The sequence below is a fragment of the Myxocyprinus asiaticus genome, chromosome 1 (genome assembly GCF_019703515.2).
Source record: "Myxocyprinus asiaticus isolate MX2 ecotype Aquarium Trade chromosome 1, UBuf_Myxa_2, whole genome shotgun sequence".
Taxonomy (NCBI): Eukaryota; Metazoa; Chordata; class Actinopteri; order Cypriniformes; family Catostomidae; genus Myxocyprinus; species Myxocyprinus asiaticus.
Genome location: NC_059344.1, coordinates 2703732 through 2719982, shown reverse-complemented (window position 1 = coordinate 2719982; position 16251 = coordinate 2703732). Strand labels below are relative to the sequence as shown.

At 39.5% G+C, this 16251-nt stretch overlaps 1 protein-coding gene across 3 annotated transcripts in view; it reads right to left on the bottom strand.

Annotated features, from left to right (window-relative positions):
* Positions 1–16251, bottom strand: part of LOC127441495 (rho guanine nucleotide exchange factor 40-like) — a 79876-nt gene that overhangs the window by 7209 nt on the left and 56416 nt on the right. For 2 of the 3 annotated variants that reach the window (XM_051699020.1, XM_051699005.1), the window contains exons 23-25: positions 14593–14640; positions 14328–14508; positions 5528–5638 (exon numbers count right to left, since the gene is read on the bottom strand). In XM_051699020.1, coding sequence (XP_051554980.1) covers positions 5528–5638; positions 14328–14508; positions 14593–14640 — 340 coding nt within the window. The remainder of the gene's footprint in view (positions 1–5527; positions 5639–14327; positions 14509–14592; positions 14641–16251) is intronic. The other variant, XM_051699012.1, reaches the window with a different exon arrangement.

The following is a 16251-nucleotide window of genomic DNA, read 5'->3' as shown; positions in this document are numbered from 1 at the left end:
GGCTGTTTCATCATTGTCAGTGATCAGACCTACCACCGTCGTATCATCAGCAAACTTCATGATGGCATTGGAGCTGTGTGTTGCCACACAGTCATGTGTGTACAGGAGTGGGCTGAGAACACAGCCCTGTGGGGCTCCAGTGTTGTGGGTCAGTGATGAGGAGATTTTACTGCCAATTCTAACCACCTGGCATCTGCTTGACAGGAAGTCCAGGATCCAGGTGCACAGCGAGCTGTTTAAGCCCAGAGCCCGGAGTTTCTCATCAAGCTTGGAGGGCACTATGGTGTTGAATGCTGAGCTGTAGTCTACAAACAGCATTTTCACATCTTTTTTCCAGGTGGGAGAGAGCAGTGTGTAGTGTAGATGCAATGGCATCATCAGTGGAGCAGTTGTTGCGGTAAGCAAACTGCAATGAGTCCAGTGATGGAGGCAGCACAGAGCAGATGTAATCTCTGATTAGTCTCTCAAAGCATTTGCTGATGATGGGGGTCAGAGCAACAGGATGCCAGTCATTTAAGCAAGTCATTTTGGATTGCTCTGGTACATACACAATGGTGGATGTTTTAAAGCATGTGGGGACTACAGACAAGGAGAGGGAAAAGTTGAATGTCCGTAAAAACACCAGCCAGTTGGTTTGCGCATGCTATGATGACGCCGCCCGGAATGCCGTCTGGACTGGCGGCTTTATGGATATTCACCCACGGAGTTACATCCGCTACAGAGACGGAGAGTGAACTAACCTCTGTAGCTTCGGCCACGAGAGCTCTCTCTGTGAGGGCTGTGCTATTTCCCTCGAACCATGCATAAAAAGTATTTAGCTCATCCGGGAGAGAGGCAGCGGTGTTCTCGGCGGAGTTTTTATTCCCTTTAAAGTCCGTGATGATATTAATTCCCTGCCACATGCTTCTAGAGTTGGTGGTGTTAAACTGTCCTTCAATCTTGTTCCTGTACTGGTGTTTTGCTGCTCTGATTTGCTGCTCTGATTTTTTTTCAGAGGGCATAACTGGCTTGTTTATGCTCCTCCACGTTCCTGGAATTAAAAGCAGAGGTCCGCGCATTAAGTGCCGCATGAACATCAATCCAAGGTTTCTGGTTCAGGTAGATCCGTATTGTTTTGGACAGAACAACATCCTCTACGCACTTTCTGACGAAACACGTTATGCTATCAGCGTAAACCTCGATGTCATCATCAGAGGCAGACCGGAACATTTCCCAGTCCGCGTGATCAAAACAGTCTTGTAGCATAGAGTCTGATTGGTCCGACCAGCATTGGATTGTTCTGAGGGTGGGTGCTTCCTGTTTCAGTTTCTGCCTGTAAATGGGCAGAAGCAGAATGGAAGAGTGGTCCGATTTGCCAAATGGTGGGTGGGGGAGGGATTTGTAGCCATCCCGGAAGGGAGAGTAGCAATGGTCCAAAACCCGGTCCCCTCATGTGTTAAAACTGATGTGTTGGTTGTATTTTGGTGCGATTGATTTGAGATTGGCTTTGCTAAAGTCCTTGGTCACAATGAACGCGGCCTCAGGGTGCATGGTTTCCTGCTCACTTATACTCCCATACAGTTCCTTGAGTGCCCGGTCTGTGTCTGCTTGTGGCGGGATGTACACAGCAGTGATAACGACCGCTGTGAATTCCCTCGGTAGCTAGAATGGTCGACACAAGAGGCATGAGAAATTCCAGATCAGGAGAGCAGAACTTGATAGAATGTACGTTCCTCTGATCACGCCAGGATTTGTTGATCATAAAACATACACCACCACCTCTGCTTTTACCTGAGAGGTCTTTCGCTCTGTCCACTCGGTGTACGGAGAACCCCGCGGGTTCGATGGCTGAGTCTGGAATCTCCGCAGACATCCAAGTTTCTGTAAGGCAGATAATGCAGCAGTCCCTCCTCTCGTTGGAAAGAGATCCGCGCTCTCAGCTCGCAGAGTTTGTTGTCCAGAGACTGAACATTTGCCAGTAGAATACTGGGTAGCAGGGGTCGATCTGCGCGACGTCTTACTCTGATGAGAACGCCGACTTTGTTTCCTTTTCCTTCTGCGTTTCCGCGGCCAGGCTGCCTAGACAAAGGTCTCCACTGGCGTGTTTGTAAACAGCGGGTCTGCATTGAGGACTCTGAAGTCCGGTTTACGGTGTGTAATTGAAGAGGCAATGTTCAAAAGTGTTTGTCTGTCGTAGACAACAAAGCAGACAATATCCAAGACAAAAAACATAAAGAATTGTAAACAAAACAAACAAAAAACTACAATGTTGTTTCGGAGCTCGCAATGCAGCAGCCATACTCGGTGCCATCCTGAGTCTTGATTCTATATTCAACATTCTCAGATAATTGTTTCTTCTGCAGTATAGCTGCTAAAGTAAATGTATGTGTTTTAAAGGAGTTTTAGATATTTATATTGGAAAACAAGCCAAAACAAAAACAAATCAAAAACGTATTTTGTTGCAGTGTATAATGGGGCGAAGACTACCCTCTCTCACCTTTCTGTCACTTCAATCCATCTTTAACTCACAAAAAAACAAACTCTCTCTTATTAATAAAGCTGCATATTGCCAATTTTCTTCACGATCAGAAATGCACAGTGACACATATATTCTGATTCAATAAGTCCAGAGTCATCACGTTATAATCTAGTTGCATTAAGCGTGCTCGAGGGATGAGCTTCCCCGTGACATAGTGTGCATCAGCCGGGTGCAGTTTCAATTTCTCCCCCTTAGATCGGGACATATAATTCCCTCATACTTCGCGATCTACATCACCTGAAGCTGTTTGGAAAGTTTAGAGTTCATCTGGACTGTGAGCTGTGTCTTCTTCCTCTCTTCAGTCAGGCGCGAACTGCAGTGCTGCTCTTGCAAGTCTAATGTGATCTCATGTAATGTTAAATGTAATCAAATGACTATAGGACAACGGAAATGTTTGTCGACAATTTTTTATTGTCGATGCCGTCAATAACGTCGACTAATCGTTTCAGCCCAAGTGCAGATATACTGTAAGTTGACATTTACAGTATATGATTGAGTGAGGCAATTAACCAGGTTGTGTTCAAGCAGGGAAAATCCCCAACATACTCTTGAGTATATTATTTTAATATATTTTTCTTTTTTTTTTAAAGAAAAATCTAAAAAGAAAATACAATTTTCGGCAAAAGAACGTTCTAATTAAAATCTTTGATTATTGTCATGATGCAGATTTTTCATCTCGTCCTTGTAACCGTTGATGAAATAAAAAGACCTCTGTCAACAAGCCTTTTCGGCAGTAAGTTTGTTGACAAGATCAACACTTGTCAAATGAAAAGAAAGATAGCAAATTAATCTCTTCACGAAAGGCCCTTAAACAAAACCGTTAGTGAATTGGTGCATGCGATGGTCACTTCAAGGAAGTAATTTCACCATTTATAATCATGTGATCCTGTGTGGAGTGTAGAGCTGGGCGATATGGCCATTATTATTATAAATGTTTCATATCTTTTGGTATCGATATTTATTACGATATATATTTCGCATTCCACATGTTTGTTAGACCTCAAGAATGAATTAAACATAACTTACTAACTCCAAAGTGTAAGCTACCTTTTAATTTAAAGTACAAGAAGTATACTCAGTTTAGCATTTAATCAAGATGTGTGATGTCCTTTCGATTAAATTTAGTCAATTTCATCGTCTTCGGCGGACGTTTGACTCCACTGAAAGACTATCTTGTGACGCTCCACACTCCAGCTCAGTAGGTGACGGTAATGCACCATAAAATGGATTGTCACCCACCAATAAACATCACAAGATGAAGAAATACTTTATTGCCTGTGTCAACAAGTTAGCAGACGTGACAGCTTTATGGATCATGACAAAACTTTCAACTTAAGTACATAATCAAACAGCTATTGTATTGATGGTTTGAGTTGTTGTTCAGTCGATAGCAGTACTGTCTTGTTCGGTACACAACCATATTATTTTAGCCAGATAACTAGCTGCTAACGATCCTCATTACAGGTTTAAATGACAGCAGAGAGACATAGCCGCTAGCCAGCTAATACTTCCTTACGGGCTGATTTTGTGATTCAGTTAGCTAGTTGTGTGTATAACTTTGCCGAACTGCTCGCATTTTTAGCGACACACACTTGATCTGATCATCTAGATGTAGAACATAAACTAAATATCAAAAATAACTCAAAAGTTTATCATCGCTATTGTATTTTTTTCCCCCCGATAAATATCAATATCGCTTTTATCGTCCAGCATTAGTGGTGCGTCCTCATTTTGAAAACTGAAGTGGGACCCCAATGGTCTCTAAATGAAAATCCCTTAATAAAGGGACATTATTTATAATATCTTAATTACAATCTACAAACACAAAACGGTTAATAGGTAAGAATTACATCTAGCGTGTTGAAAACATAGTGTTAAAGTCATCATGAAATCAAATTGGACCCTATTTATTTGATGAATGCATGTTACTGGTCTTATTGTGAATGATTAATCCATGCATTTTTTGCTATTTAAAAAAAAAAAAATGTGACCAACATTTCATAACTTGCTCTTCCGGTGATCTGATTCACTCTTCTTTGCTGACGTATGCAAGTGGTAGTTAAGTTTTGACCCCGCCCCTTTAAGAGTTCTTCATGTAAACAAACCTGGCTTCAGAGCAGCTAATGCAGAAATGAAGAGTTGTTTCGTCAGCTGTTTCCCTTACAAAACCCTGTTCCCTACCCCAAACTACCTTGGTTATGGGCCCGTTGGCTTGAATTCACATTTTGAAGAAGTAAAAATAGTGAAAATGTGGTTGTGTTCGAGGAATTTAACGCGTGATCGCTTCGGAGTGGAGAAAGTGGCTGGAGTTTATTCATATTTTTTATCTTGAATATTTTTTATCTTGGGATGTACAGCACGAGAAAGTGATATTTTTCCCCTTTACATTTAGTGTATTGTGATTCAAAACATTGTAATATTATGATCTTTTACCTGCAAGTTGCTCAATGGCTACAGCCTTGTCATAAGCAAAAGCTGGCCTGGTTAGAGTATATAATTAGTGTGTTGAGATCGCTGCTCAATTACCCTGGTAACTTCTGGCACGAGCAGCACCGTGGAAGGGGTCTGTGTGTCCACTGTAAACTCACATTCAAGGACGTGTAGGTCTTTGCAGAACTATAATGGGTGTTTCCCAATCTGTGGGCGTTTTCAACCCGGGATGGGTGTTTTTTCAACTATTCAATGAAAGTAGGGAATCTCAATTTAGTAGGCAAATCTTGTAAAGTGGTTGAAAAACGCCCTTCCCGGTTTGAAAACACCCTCTCCATTCAGATCTGCCTCCTTCATTCCAGTATGCAACGCCCACTTTTCACAATCCAATCAACAACTGATGGATGAACTCAAGTCCCCGCCCTACATTTGTTTCTTGCTTGCTTTTCATTCAGAAATATGTCACAATAAGGAAGTCGTTGCAACTTCCGTTTCATGCTGAGTTTAAAGGGAAGTCAAAGGGAAGTCCCCATTATGATATAAAACAAATGTGAGTGTGTGTGTGTGTTAGTACTATACCTCTGTCGTTCAGGCTGAAACTGGAGTCTAGTTCTGAGATTTGAGCACCAGTCACATCCAGTAGAAGCTTACTGGAAACCCCCATACACAGAGACTCCTTCAGACACAACTCTACACACACAATACACAGTCAGTTAGTGTATAGAGAACACTGAACATTATGGTTAATTAACAGAACTGAATCAAATGAAATGTAATTTAAAAGTTGCATTTTTATAAAGAAATGACAAAAGTGCCAATGCAAATCAACATCTTATTAACTAACATAGTTATTCATTTTCCATTATTAATTAGTCATTAATTACAAATGGGCCTTTCCCAAAAACTGCCCCTAGACAAGTTTTGCTTGAGCAGATTCCACAGCATGCACACACTCACACACACACACACACACACACACACACACAGAGAGAGAGATGATCCTTAATTAAACTGCCTTTTAGTGTTTTATATTATATATATATATATATAAATAACTGGGTCAATAACTGCAGCATTTGTATTTAAGAGCTTGTTAATTAGGGAGGACGGGCACTTACATAGTTAAGCAGAACTTTGTGGCATTTCTAATGGAATCAAGTCAACAGTAAACTCAGTCGCAAACAAATTTGTGAATAAAATAAAATCTGCACACAGTTGCTTGAATCCTAAACAGTATTTTATGAATTACAGGCGCGCTCAATGAAAATATGTTTCAAACGGTGTTACAAACAGTAGGCAGCATAAGGGCAGAAAAATATTCTATGCTAATACATGAATGCAGATGCAGAACTCACTATTTCACACATAGCTGCGTTCTGAAATGTGTCAGACCGCATTTCATAACACATTGCAATTCCGCGTTGCATGTCCGCTTCCACCGTAAGTTTTCTCTTTCAACTCAACTACACATACAATGTTTTTATATCATTACGGGGACTCTTCATAGACTTCCATGCATTTTATGGATTTTATACAGATCTAACGATCATTTCTATCCCCTAACCCTACCCCTAAACCTAACCCTCATAGAAACCTTTTTGCATTTTTACATTTTCAAAAAAAAAAAACATAGTTTAGTATGTTTAATAAGCCATTTCCCTCGTGGGGACCGCTGGCTGGTCCCAACAAGGTAGGTTTTCTCGGGTTTTACTATTCTTGTGGCGACATTTGGTCCCCACAATGTAGTATAAGCATGGTTACTGTTATGGCAGAGCAACTGTTTGAAGAGAATATTGAGCAAGTTAGAGCTGAGCCATTTAAAGTCAATATATTTATAGGATCTTACCCGAATAATAACACACCCTTTTTAATGGCAAAGACGTTTGAAGGTAACTCTATCGCACCCTCGAGTATGGAGGTTTGTTCCCGCCATGGTAACGCTAGAGAGCGTGTTAAGCATGTTCAACCGGACCGCGTGTTGGCAATATGGTTCACATCTGCGTTCACGTACTAGCGTAGAGTATTATTCGGCCTCAAAGCCTGATTTATACAATGGAAGAAGGCAAACTTTTTTTTTCCTGGACAAACAATAGCACCCTAAGCGAACAAGCTACCTGATCTGAATCTGTAAACACTGAAATGTCTCTCCACGCATTTGCCATGGCCAAGTTGTCTTTGTGAAGTTTGTGTTGAGCATTAAATACAAAAGTGCACTTTTGAATAACTTGTGAAATTTTTATGTGAAGATGGTAACCTTGAAAGTTATGATCTCCTACAATCTCCTATATTTATAAGCAATTGTAAATAAAGAACGGCACATCCAAAGCACAGGCACAGTTAGTTTTAAAGGAAGCTCACTAGGTTGGGGAAAAATATTGATGTGTTAAAGTATCGTGATATTTTTCCTCGTGATATTGTATCGATATTTACACGCCAAATATCTATTTTAATTATGTACATTTTTCCACATTAATATTGTGGTGATGGGAAAAAAAATATCACTGCCAAATCAACCTAGTAATTCAACAACAGTCCTTTAGGGTGCAGTTATCATGCTTTACACATACTAACCCTCCCTTACTTAAATGTATTACGATTTTATAGTAGTAACATTAACTGATGTATTTTGACAAAAGTGTCAGTATCATATAAAACAGGCTAACCTTTTAGGTGAAATCAATTATTCTATTGTTTATTGAAACTGTGTTATAATAAATCAAGTTTTTAAAGTGTATAGGCTACAATTGTACTGTATTCATAAATACTATAATTTATGTTTAGAAATACTAGCTATCTTGACCTAACCACAGAAATAGGGAGCCATTATGGTCTTGTTTGCTTATGGCTTTGCATTGAACATAGATATTAGGAAAACAACTCGCCTTGTTTTGTAAACTGGCACTTTAATATAAATTTAACAATGCATTTGGTGATTTGTAAACAGTTCTCTGAAGTCCGATGAAGTCGAATAAAAAACATTGAGTGAAATTTCGCAATCATAGTTTTTAATCGCAATACACCAAAAATAATCGCAATAATATCGTATTGTGACCTAAATATGTTATGTGTGTGTATGTGGGTGGGTTTGGGTGGTTTATGAGAATTTTTTTAGGTAATTACAAGGGTATTATACTATAAATATGGTTTATGGTTTATATATCCCCATTATTCAAATCACTTAAAACATACTAAACGATGTTTTATTAAAAATGTAAAAATGCAGAAAGTGTTTTGTGAGGGTTAGGTTTAGGGGTAGGGTTAGGGTTAGGGGATAGAATCTATAGTTCGTACAGTATAAAAATCATTATGTCTATGGAGAGTCCTCATAATGATAGCCACACCAACGTGTGTGTGTGTGTTGTCAGCTTTTTAACCTGTTCCCATTGCCCCATTTTCTTGTTCTTTATTGGGGGGGGATTTTTCCCCTTTTTCTCCCAATTTGGAATGCCCAATTCCCAATGTGCTTTTTAAGTCCTCGTGGTGGCGTAGTGATTCACCTCAGTCCGGGTGGCGGAGGATGAATCCCAGTTGCCTCCGCGTCTGAGACCATCAACCCGTGCATCTCATCACGTGGCCTGTTGAGCGCGTTGCCACGGAGACATAGCCATCCACCGCGGCAACCACGCTCAACTCCCCACGTGCCCCACTGAGAACGAACCACATTATAGCGACCACGAGGAGGTTACCCCATGTGACTCTACCCTCCCTAGCAACCGGGCCAATTTGGTTGCTTAGGAGACCTGGCTGGAGTCACTCAGCACGCCCTGGGATTCGAACTAGCGAACTCCAGTGGTGGTAGCCAGTGGCGATTTTAGGGGGTGGCCTGTGGTGGCCTGGGCCACCCCTGAAATCTCATTGGCCACTCTGTGGCCACCCCAGAACTGATTGGTAGTTCATCATGTTCATCAACACAAGAACGAAGAACCAATAGAAACACCTGTCAATCAAAGATGACATCTCAGGTCATTTGTTGATTTAGAGCCACACTGACCCAGGGTCAGTTTTATATTTCTGACCATTATAGTAGTGGTGGGACTGAAGCTGTGTGAGCTGATCTTTGATCAGTGGTGGGAGGGGCAGGCCGCGGGTGGCCAGGCAGGTGCCGCAGGTCGCGGGCAGCAGGCGCCAGGTTTGGAGTATAATGGTCGGTCAGAAACACGAAGCTGACACGAGCTAGCGTCTACCTCCAACTTCCAATGAGTTGACGACGTCGATTTGTGGTAAAAAGAAAGCTGTTATTTGAGAGGTATGTTCATCTAATCTAATGTTTAATTTATCCCGAATTTCCATGTGAATGTGAAAACATTTTTTCATTGTTACAGTAGCTAGGTTAAAGAGTAAAGACCCTACACCACATTCAGCATGTTATCTTTATATTGACATGAAATATGAAATGCCATGTTTTCTGATTTAACGACAGAGGTGTGTAAAGCGTTTTACAGATGTATATGTTCAATAGCTAAAGTTATATATATGGCTAACCTGTGTGTGAAATGGAAGGGTTTGTGCTGTGACTACTTTAAATCTTTACATGAGTTATATATGAGCTCTTTATGTGTATTATTGGTCAGTCAGACCAATAAAATCTTCAAAGTTTTTACACCTTATTTGACATTTTAAATATACAGAGGCAGGGCAAATTGCACTTAAATGCCGCAAATGATTTGACTAGCTATTTTATTTGGTAATATTCAAAGTAATTGAAGCTATCAGAACATGTGGAAAATAAACCTGAGTAGACACTGTAAATAGAGTTTTGTTTTTTACTGTATTCAGAGCTCAATCTGCAATTTTGGGGTTTCCAGACAGACACCTATAAGCCCTCGTAGCCAATTTCACACACTGATTTGCACCCAATTTAACAATATTTCTGCTGGACAGTGCAGTTATAGCTAATAAATGAATGAATAATTGATCGAATGATTGATTGAATTGCGCCTCAATCAGTTATCACCTGTACTTGTATCTTTTTATGATTATACACTATACCTGATGTTATACGCAGATTAATTCTCTACAATGAGAATAGCTCTTAAAAATGTGTAACTGACTTTTCCTAAACAATTACTGATTTAAAACTGGATGTTATGTTAAAATAACCAGAGATTCCCTGAAACTGTAATAGGTTGAAATAGAACAGGAATAGAAAACTGTCAAATGTCAAAACAACAGTCTGATATTGAATACAAATAATTCAGCGAATGCTAACATGAGTTTAAGAATTCATTTATTCTACATGTGTAGATGTTGAAGCAAAGCAATGCGATATTTACACATTTTGATCATGTGCCATTCATAAAGGTTCTCCCGGTATCGCCACCCCACACTAGGTCTGTGCCCCATCTTGGCCACCCCAGTAAAAATGTCCTGGATACGCCACTGGTGGTAGCCAACGTCTTTACCACTGAGCTACCCAGGCCCCCCATTGCCCCATTTTCTGACCTCACGCCTTAATTGGACATACTCAATAGTAATGGCTGTAGTTCATCACTTCTTTGTATAACAGTCATGATTGTGGTCTGTTTTGACAGAAGACACATGTACGTTTGTTGCCCAAATGTTCTTTATTAAAGTCATACAGAAAAATAGTTTTAAAAACTCAAATTTAAAGGAACCTATCTGAAAATTATTTTCCCAAAATATTTTTATGAAAAATAAATGACACTTGCCTTATAAGCAACTAGAGACACGATGGAGCTCACACCAAACCTATAAAAATGTCAGTGATCACTTAGAAATATAGACAAAGCATATATTTTCATAATTGTCTATATCAGGGGTCGGCAAACCTTTCTGACATGGAGTGCCATTTTTTTATTTTCCTGGTCAGCGGCTGTGGAATTTATATAAATAAAATTGCCTACTATAGCCAACACCGAGTACATAACAGGACAAGTCCGAGTCGAGTCCGAATGAATCTGTTCATGATTCTGAATTCAAATTGTAACCATAAACTCAACATCAATATTTTAAGATTATTTTAAACTAAGAAAAACTGTTTGTCAATATAAACCTCTATTGCATTTTATATATACATTTTATGATTGCTGAACAAACTTCAAAGTGGTTTCAGAATGAAAGCATATGCTTTAGGTGTATGAAGACAAAACTGTCCTTCAACACACTTCTTATTGCGTTCTGTTGACATTTCAATTATTTGTTGCTTTTCTCCCCTCCATTCAAACATAGACTAAAGAAAGTGAAAGCTGCGTAAGCCATTACAACAAAAGTTATTATGTTTTGAATTTTAATTTAGTTTTTATTTCTACTTTTTCAATTTGTCCATTCAATTCAGTTTAGTTTTATCTAAAATTATGGGTGAAATACATTTATTGTAATTAATTAAATACATTTAATAAATGGTAATATTAAAACATTTAATAATGTCCATAAAATGAAATACAACAACATAAAACAAAAACAGAAAAGATCAGATACCATTAAAAACATATTTATACACAACAGTTCTACACGTCACACTTTTCAGTCCTCCTGCTGTGTCCAGGTGTAACCTACTTCCCTAAAGTCAAGATCAAATTCATATTGAGCTGACATTTCTTTTCACATTATATTTAGTATGGATAATAGGTGAATAGAGACTTCTCCCCTCACTTGTGTTCTTTTGTATTTTCGTACTTTGTTGCCATTGAAACACAAGTGCCAGTTTTACAGGTAAAACACAGAGGTTACACTACAAATATGTGACGGACTGAGTTGTACAATTTCCATCATGGTCTATATCATCCGTTGTATTAGTTTAAATGTTCCTGATACAGAGTAAATTTGATTTTGTCTTGATATAGTCAACATTTTCAGTTAGAAATGACTTTGCATAGTAAGCATGAGTCTGATAAAACATGTGTTCTATTTTGTTTTTTTGGGGGGATTTTTCCCCTTTTTCTCTCAATTTGGAATGCCCAATTCCCAGTGCGCTTTTAAGTCCTCGTGGTCGCGTAGTGATTCGCCTCAGTCCAGGTGGCGGAGGACGTATCTCAGTTGCCTCTGCGTCTGAGACCACCAACCCGTGCATCTTATCACATGGCTTGTTGAGCACGTTGCCATGGAGACATAGCGCGTGTGGAGGCTTTACGCCATTCAACTCACCACGTGCCCTACCAAGAACGAACCACATTATAGTGATCACGAGGAGGTTACCCCATGTGACTCTACCCTCCCTAGCAACTGGGCCAATTTGGTTGCTTAGGAGACCTGGCTGGAGTCACTCAGCACACCCTGGGATTCGAACTAGCGAACTAGAGAACTCCAGGGGTGGTAGCACATGTGTCTATTTAGTAATCTGCAGAGTTAGGGAACGTACTTTTTAAAGTGTACTTACATTATTGAAATTTCTGGATGAGAGCGTCAGAGCACGCCTGGCGAATGGTGATCTCTTTCCCGCACACACATACAGCATGGGCGCGCGGGCGAGAGTTTAAAAAGTCAGCCAGAATAATCACACGTAAGGACATATACGTGTGAAAACTGATGCGCAGTATCAAATCCACAGAATGTATGATAGTACTAACTGTAGAGAGCACATCAATGTGAAGACAAAGCCAATCCCGGACATTTAGAGGCAATTTTGAAATCCCGGCCGGACACTTTTTTCAGGTCTGAAAAAGAGGACGTATGGTCACCCTATTTTTGTTTGTTTGTTTTTCATTGCATCACAAATGCCATGGACTCAGCCGGACTCTGAAAAAAATCCCATGTCTGAAAGGCTCGAATCTCGGATCTGAATTGGACTCGTGACTCGGACTTAAGTCCAAACTTGAGTACCGCAACTCTATCTACTCCTCTCTCGCCGTTGCTGTCATGCTAGTGATTACCCCTCCATGTGTCAATGCTGGCATGCGTGCCATAGGTTGCCAACCCCTGGTCTATATATTCGCAACATACTTCATAAGTATAAACGTTATTATTATGATTTACACAGTTTTTAATCCTATTATGGTAAGGGATGAGGAACACCTGTCATGTGACCTTTGATGTGATAAATGATCTTCTTCTACACTCGCATCATATCTTGCCCGCAGCTCCCTCTGTCTTCCTGGTTCAATAGAACACACACTATATAAGAGTATTAGACTGCTGTGGTGCTTCAGATCACATAATTTGGTAGAATATGTACATGAATTACGTTTCTGGCTATAGAAATATGAAGTATACATATAAAAATCCATCATCATTTCTCCAAATGTGCACACTTTTGGACTAAAAGATTAAATGGAGGTTGTTTAATGAAACCATCAAATGACAAGTATACAGGATCTGACATAATTGGAGATTGCAGAATTATTTCATTATATGAGATGTATGAAATGTTTTGATTTTCACTCTTTACATAAATTATGGAAATACATTAGCTATAACATTTGAATCATGAAACTGCTTTCAGTTATTTACATTTATTCATTTAGCAGACGCTTTTATCCAAAACGACTTACAAATGAGGAGAACAACAGAAGCGAATCATCTTAGGGAGGCAGTAGTAAAACAAGTGCTGTAATACAAGTTTCAAAATTGTTTAGAGAAGTACCCCTAGCAAGACGGACAGTTTTATTTTTATTTTTTAATGAAAGCCATGAAAGCATGAGATTTAGAGCTTCCAAATTATCTTAACGATTCACCTTTTAAACATGCAATTAATGTAAATGGCCATTCAGGTGGGTCTGTAGAGACCCATCAGATTAAGCATAATCCATGTAAGAACGTGCATGTAAATGCGCTCATCGCTCATTGTGACCTTTCCGCTTCTACAGTGAGTTTTCTCTTTCAAGTCAACTAGGGTCATGGCAATGCAACAGTTTGAAGAGAATATAAGTCAATATATTTATAGAAACTTACCTAAATAGTCACACATCTATTTCTATGGCACAAACTCCATCACCCCCTTGAGTACCTTGTTTTGTTACCGAAACACAAGCACTTATGTTACTTTGTACAACTGCACCGCACATCGGTGATGTGTTCAGGTCTGCATTTGCGCACTTGCGTAAAGTATGTTTCTGGTCTTAGCAACTAACTGCCCCAAACAAAACTGTCAATATCTTTAAAATAATGTATGCCACAAACCTAGCAAACTTTGACAAATCAAGTGAACATGTCCTCATCAAAAGCACTCATTTATCATCAATGTACCTTCTTTGTTCCTGATTTACCTACTGACTTTGCTTCCTTGTTGACTGAATAAAACACCTATGCGCCCTTACTCCCAGAAGTTGCATAAAGCCAGTCAATCAAATAGGAATTGTCGATTTCAGCCACGCTTGTTTTGGAAGGTACATGAACGGTCCATGAACGAACTGCGGGTGGTTTGTGGGCGTGTCGCCTGAGGCTGAAACTAGAGGTGTAAAAATGAGAGGTGAAAGATTCTGACCTGTATTATGGATGGCATGAGTCCAGAGCAGCTGTGCGATGTCATGAGTCCAGGCTTCTCTTTCCTGGACACTAGAGGTCTGGAGAGTGAGGCAGTCCCTGGTTCTAGATGCCTGTCTCACCCACACCTCAAACTTCAGGCCGTCCTCACCGACATTCTGAGTGAGACCCATCTCACCAGTCTGTGGAGACAACCAGAAGGAGTGATGTAGGATGGACTGGTAAATATCAACAGCGAACTGTAGTATTGTTACCATGAACCGTACCCCAGAACATTTCTCAAGCAGACTTGGGTGTAGTTCACGGGTGCGCACCTGGGTTTAAAAAAAAACAAAAAACAAAAACAAAAAAACAGTGTTTACAGGAACTACACTAACCAAACTTTGACGTCAAGCAAATTTAGGTGCACACCCGGATGCCAAACTACCATACTATACCATAGTATGCATACTGTGTACAGTGTGTCAATTTTCCATATGCACTAATCACAGGAATGGCCAACTACATTTTCCAAAATGTACCTGATCAACTGCCGTTGAGATGAATGGGAATGATAATGGCTTCTCCAGGTATTATAAACCTCCTTGGATCGGACAGCTAAAAGACGTTTTTAATAAGGTTGTCGATTTAACGTGTTAATTCAGTGCGATTAATTATTCATAAAATAACATGTCAGTGCTAATGCTAAAGTTAATGCTATTAATCATGCCATTATAAGGATTTTTCCAACCAATGAAGCACATCAAGCTTGAAGTACCGCCTTCATGTTTTTGCAAGTCTCAGTCAGCAGGGGGCAGTAAGTGCAACTGCAGCTGCACAGGCAACAAACCGACAGCTGATTACAGTATCCTAAAAATGTTGAAAACCAGTGAAACATGATGCAACTACCATGAAACGCACCACAAGCGTCCGTCTGACGCGTCTGTACAGACCGAAAGCATGAACGCGTCCTATGAGAACATCTCTTAAGTCTACTTCAGATTGACAAACTCAGTCATAAAATGGATTACTGAGGACTGCAGGCCAGTGACAGGCTTGTGTTCAATGATATGGAAATAAAACAAACAATTTATTGACTTCTAAAGCCACTTTCTCTATTGTCTAACCAATGCTTTACTCTTCTGCCAAAAAAAAAAAAAAAAAAAAAAAAAAAATGTACTGTCTTTGAATTATCTGTATTATTATATTATATATTAAATTCATAATTATTTAATCATTATACTGTATATTGAATTATCTTTATTTGAGGGCCTTTTTCAGCAAATATGGATCATCTGTGATTAATTGATCGGCATACCACCATAATACATTTTATTAAAAAAAATAAATGTATTGACAGCCCTAATTTTTACTCATTTGGAATCAATTCAAATCATTTTTATTTCCTGGACGGCATTCACTGAATTAAACATGCAACATGATGAGGTCATGTGACAACAATAGCTGGGTTTCCATCCAACTATTTTTATGTGCATTCTGAAATTGCGCATAAGAAATCCTGAATGGAAACGCTTGATATGCGAATAAACTTTCTAAATTCGCTTAAAATGTTTGCGCTAGGAGGAGGTGGATTTTCTAGAGTTTCGCATTAGTTAAAATGCGCATTAAGCTGATAGAAATGGTTTATTCACAAAACGATGATGCGTTTTGACCATTCGTGATTGTGTTATGAGCGTGTGATAGCTTGATGTGACTGGCCCACCGAAAGGTCCCACCTTGGCTCACAATTCTTTGAACATAGTGCTTGTTATTCGGAAGTGTTTAACCCACAGCTGCTCGTCAAAGTGGGTCCTCACAATCCACCAGAATGGTTTTGAGAGCAGGCGCTCCCAGGTATGCAGAGACTGGTGGCGTTTGGGCATCGCAGCCATTTCAACCCCATTATATCAGATATTACACTTATTCTGCAGTGTCTCGAGGATGTA